Source organism: Cupressus sempervirens, chromosome 6 (assembly GCF_028749045.1).
Source record: "Cupressus sempervirens isolate cs-2001-9-10 chromosome 6, ASM2874904v1, whole genome shotgun sequence".
Taxonomy (NCBI): domain Eukaryota; kingdom Viridiplantae; phylum Streptophyta; class Pinopsida; order Cupressales; family Cupressaceae; genus Cupressus; species Cupressus sempervirens.
The window spans coordinates 600,790,980-600,796,917 of NC_143123.1; the positions used below are offsets into that span (position 1 = coordinate 600,790,980).

At 30.9% G+C, this 5,938-nt stretch overlaps 1 protein-coding gene across 1 annotated transcript; it reads left to right on the top strand.

Moving 5' to 3' along the window:
* Positions 1-3,662: 3,662 nt before the first annotated feature.
* LOC149553678 (two-component response regulator ORR3-like) lies at positions 3,663-4,698 on the top strand. Its single transcript, XM_089790366.1, has 6 exons — positions 3,663-3,843; positions 3,984-4,060; positions 4,112-4,126; positions 4,220-4,297; positions 4,400-4,470; positions 4,569-4,698. Exons 1-6 carry the CDS (start codon positions 3,663-3,665, stop codon positions 4,696-4,698), a joined length of 552 nt encoding a protein of 183 aa, XP_089646492.1.
* The last annotated feature ends 1,240 nt before the right edge of the window (positions 4,699-5,938 follow it).

The following is a 5,938-nucleotide window of genomic DNA, read 5'->3' on the forward strand; positions in this document are numbered from 1 at the left end:
TTTAGTCTTAGATTTGTGATCTCCAAATATTTTATATTTGCTTCTTGATTTGCAACTACTAATTGATTTATCATATCTAGCTGGTTTTTTTATAAGCTTATGTACCTCAAATGATATTTCTTCAACCCGCTAGCCATCTATCTTTTGTCTTCTTTAGCTATGAGCTTATCTTCTATTTCCTTCTTATTTTGCTCAATTTCTTCATAAAGTATAACTGACTGAATTCCTTCTTATGTCTTGAGATCTTTTGCTTCTTTTACTAGGGCACTATTCTTCTCTAGCAATTATGTCATTACTTCATCATTGTTACCAGTCTTTCAACTATCGAACAATCCTTTTGTGTCAACTTCTTTGTATTGAGTGTCATTTAGCTAAATAACTACCTCTTTTCTGCTTTCTAGGGTTTTCCTTAACTACTCTTTTTCTTCTTCTAATTGTTGTAATAGGATTTGGATTTCAATCATTTGATTCTCAATGATTTTTCCTATCTTGTAAATTTCCATCTCCATGATCTTATCCTCTCAAGTTGTTAGGCTCCCTAATAAGATAATTGAACTTTGATACCAATTGTTGGAATAAGTATATGGGAAACAAGATGCCGAGAGGGGGGTAGGGGGAGGTGGGGTGAATTAGGATCTTAAAATTTTATCTTCAAAAGAAAAAACCATAAATCCACACCTAATTCATCTCATAGATATACCATTAAAATTTAAATGCTGAAAAAAAATTGAAATGCTTCACATCCATAAAGAGTTCAACACATAACACAATGATTTGGTTACTGCGAAACATTTCAAGATGAAAGTAAAACTGGGGTTGGGATGAAACCCACAAATATTTATTATTGCAACAATAAATTTAACCTATTAGGGTTAAAATGTTTGATTGTAAAATTTGATCTACCTTGTGAGGATTCTTCCTTGTTAAAATCTTAAGAGACTATTAGGTCTCACCTTGTTAAAAGATTTTACACTTAAGTAAGGACTCCATTAGGAGTTTTACATAGATCTATTAAGACCACTCTATTAAGAGATTTACTTTGTCTCAATTAACAACAACTTATATAGTACCTGACCCTCAGTTTTCTCTACAAGCTAATCTTGGGTCTCTTCTTTGTTGTATCTTTGATTTGATCTCCTGATTTGATAAATTTGTTTAGTCCTTTGCTAGTCTAATTTCTCTCTGTCTTTCCTATCTTTAGAACTTCGTCTTCACTCCTTCACATGCGCATAAGGATACTTGTCCTTCTATCTTCCTCCTTCATACATATTTGACTCTAGGGTTAGAATCCATCTTAAATAGATGTTCTATGAAGGTTTTAGTTCTTGACTGACGACTTACACTTCATCATATTTTGTCATTTCTATCCCATTTTCTAATTGGTTGAATTGTATGCCTTGGAATTATTATCTTTTGTAATGATGTGTGATCAACTCCTTAGTTGGCTCTTCAAATATTAAATATCGTATAAAAAGTAAGCCATAATGGTTTACATATGTGTTTGTGTCATTACAACTTATATGGCAAAATTGAACTATTCAACACTTGAGTGCTTTGATGCTCAGTCATGTAAACCTCTTCATTTTGTTACTTGGCTTCTATAATCATGTTTTCTTGGCAGATAGTAACTTATCAACATGCTTGATCTCAACTATATTGCTCGGCTCATCTATCTACTTGGTCACTACTAAATACTTGGCAATCACTATCCTACTCCATATAAGGATTGTATTCTAGGCCTTTACTTGATAGCTCAGTCATAGTGATGACCTTGTAATTGTGCCTAATAAATGACTAAGTGTTTGGACACTAATCAACAACATAGGATTAGAGATCAACATTAAGACAGTGCAACAATAGTAGTGAAGTACATAACAGATATATTAGATTAGGAGATCATATTTTTGGAGAGAGGAGATTTGTAATCAGCTTTCAGTGTAAACCGAAGGTTTAGGTACTGAATTAGTTGTAATAGATTGAGTTAGGGGAAATCTTTCAATAGAGTGGTTCAAATAGACCTTCAAATCTCCAAATATAGTCCTTACTTAATTGTGAGTGTTAAATCCTTTCACAAGGTAAGACCTAATAGTCATAAACACTTTTAATAGAGCAAACCCCTCACAGAGCATATCATCTAATATGATCAAATTGTAAACCAACAAGTTAACTTTGTTGTTGCAATAGTGAAGATTTGTGGATTTCATCCCCACCCTAGTTTTACCTTCATGTTGAAGTGTTTTTGATGCTGATGATTTTCATGGATGTTACACTTAGATAGATTTCATCTCAGCATTACATATTTATGTTTGTAGGGTATAAGATTTGAGATATGAGATAGATTAGGTGGGAATTGTTTTACCAATGAAAAGTATTACAGATCCTGATTCTCTCCCTCCCGCACTCCCCCTCCCGCCCTCATAGTATCTTGTTTCCCATTAAGATTTACAACAATAAGGGATATTTTAGTACAGAGTTGCTATTATGGAAGCTAAACTACTTTAATAAGTTGGTGAAATGAGCTCATAATGTTCTACTTTCATAGGTTTAGGTTCATCTTAGATATATCAGTGTGTCTGATGAGTTTCATTTTTATATCATTTTTATTGATGATGTTATAGCAAATTTTCGATATGAATTATTGGTATAAAAACTTTAGGCTTAGTTTAGAAGGCCTAAATTGGTTTGAAACAAGGTCAAACCTCAATTGATGGATGCTTGCGTGATCAACCATTGTAGAAAAGAAGTTGTCGATTTTAGAAAATATGTTGTAAAAGCCAATCAAGTCACTGGTTTGTAAATAATGGTCTCTAGAATTTGGGCTACCATAAGATAAAATTTGCAAACACCTTGCCGATTCTATGTAATAAAGTGTAATAAAATAATATAGTTTTATGTTTGTACCCCTCAAAAGGATTAAGTGTGTAGAAACTTTATAGAAAATGTTTTTATAAAGAATGATTCAAAAAACTGTAATTCCATGTGTCCTAAATATATATTATAAGGAGGGTGTCCAAGTGTCTTTACATATTGTATTTCAAAAAACTGTAATTCCATCCATGAAATTACTTCCACGATTATGTCAAGTCTTTGGTATAGATTTATAATATACTATAACACTGTTATTTCTGCCGTATCTCAATAACATTTATTAAGAGAGAAATACAAAATAAAATAAAATTCAACTTATAATATTAAATAAAATCTTAAGAGATTAGGTTAGATTAAAATAGGTGGAAATGGATTGCTATCATGTTATATTCACGTCTCGATTTAATCATCTAGTTTTCTAGGTTACGTAATAGTAGTAAAATTGGATTTTTTTTTCTGGTTAACAAATATCTCATTTCGCTCACGATTTCGAGGGGATTTTGACAGATTTTATTATAATAGCAAATTTATTATTATATTTAATTGGACAGAGGTAAATGTTCGTTTGAAGCATGTGATGGTGATCGAGGATGACAGGTTTCCCATCTTTGAATAAGATACTCTTTTTACCAACTATTTACGTGGATGCTTTTTTTGTTTCCTTTATTCAATATGTCCCTATATAAATGTATAACTATGGTGCCATCAACACATAGCCGCAGGCATTTATCTACAAGAGTTTCAGATTGACCTTATTAGATTCAAGTGAATTGACGAGTATTTATATCATTGAAATGGGCCATTGTATTTCAGGTGATGAGCAGTCCATTATAATAGAGCGAAACAAAGGGAGTTCAGCTTTTGATAATTTTGACAAAGCTCACAACACGTCCCAGATTCATGTACTTGCTGTGGATGATAGTATTACGGATCGAAAACTTTTGGAGAGGTTACTTAAGAGCTCTTCTTACCAAGGTTAGATTTTCATATTCATATTCTTGTCATATTTAGATCTCTAATTTCTTTAATTTAGAAAAATAATTTAGGTCGATCTTTAATATGTAAGAAAAATTATCTTTTATTATAAAACTTGCATCAAAACTCTCCAATTGCAGTTACCATGGTTGATAGTGGAAGAAGAGCTCTGGAATTTCTTGGATTAGAAGATGGCAACAGTACTGTTAAAATCAACGTAAGCAGTTTTAACATGTTACTATATTTTAGTGTATGGTTTTATGAAAAGAGAGAAAATCACAAGGTTGCCAATCTACTAATTGATTAAGAAAACCCTAATCAAATCATATAAAATATTATTTTAATATAGTTTGTCTTCTCTTTCTTTGTAATACAGAGGTTGCAGGTCGATATGATAATAACGGACTACAGCATGCCAGGAATGACCGGCTACGAGTTGCTCAAGAGAATTAAGGTATTTTATTTTTTTTCCGTCCCGTGTTTTAGATTTTGATGGATTATGGTTTTCTTTTTGAAGATAAAAATGAAATCTGAGATTGATGATTTTGAATAGCAGGAATCATCGAAGCTGAAGGAGATTCCAGTGATTATCGTGTCGTCTGAGAACGTGCCTTCTCGGATTAACAGGTAATTGCACCATTAAACCATCGTTCTTTATCAAAAGAAAAACAATTTATCGGGTTTTGAAATGTCCGTGAGAAATAATTAATTTTGTCAATGAACAGATGTGTGGAGGAAGGCGCAGAAGACTTCATATTGAAGCCTGTGCAGCTATCAGACGTAAAACAACTCAAAAACTGCATAAGATTTGTGAGTCAGGGCTTCCGAACGTTTCTTAATGAGAGCAAACAATGACTCTATAAAAATGCAAGGCAATTTGTAATTTGTAATTGTAATTTTTATTTTTGTCTATATTTTTATTTATCTGCGAATCTGACTCACAAGTGGTGATACGTTTTTTTGAATTAGCAACATTGTGAAGTTGTTACTTGGAAGTTAGCTTTGATTGCGGAACAGATTCATAATTTGTGTACTTCTTGAGTCTGTTACTTTCACTCAAATTTCCAGAGAATGGAATAGTGTTGCTGATTGGTTGGCAAAGTGGACTGTCTGATGCCCTTTCTTTGTTTGTTCTTGTTTCTCTTTCAGCTTGAATAAATTTTCACATCTTCTTTATTTCAAAAGAAATTTATTGAGTAGAAGATATATATGTGTGTGTGTGTGTGTACGTATGTACATACATGTATACATGTATACATACATACATACGTACATACATACATACATATATATAATTTGTTGAACATTTTTCTATAGCTTTATTTTTTATTGAAATATATATATAATTTATTGAACATGTATCTATAGCTTTATTTTTTATTGAATTAAAAAGATGAAATGTAAATCTAGTTGTTAGTTGAAATTTTTTATTTATACATTTTAAAAATTGTGATCTCTTCTAAAATATGACTTTTATTGGTCAACATCCATGTCACTTGATTAAATTACATGTCTAAGCTTGTGTTTTTGAAGCCATCTACTTATAATGCTTTCATATTTAACAAATAATAATAATTTTATTCACTTGTGATTATTTAAAAAAGAAATACAATATAAATCTTACAACCATTTAGAAATTAAGGGATGATTGGATACATAAGTAGAAAAAAAATAAATTAATTGTCATTTTACAATAGAAGAGGCAAAAGATCAAAAATTGCAAAACACATCAATACATTTTGTAAAAGAGGAAATAACACTAACTTGCATTCAAAGCATAGAAGATTAAATACTTATTTAAGATTTTAAGATGATTCAATACATAAGTAGACAAAAATGAAATTAATTATCATTTTAGAGTAGAAGAGGCAAAATATTTGAAATTGCAAAACACATCAATACATTTTGGAAAAGAGGAAATAACACCAACTTGCATTCAAAGCATAGAAGATTAAATACTTATTTAAGATTAAAAATTTTTAAAAGAGAAAGAATGTTGAATTATTAAGAAAAAAATAACCCAACTTGGTGTGTTTGTGTATGTGTGTGAGGGGGGATTATTCAAAGGATCCTATGTTCAACCAACTTAGAAATT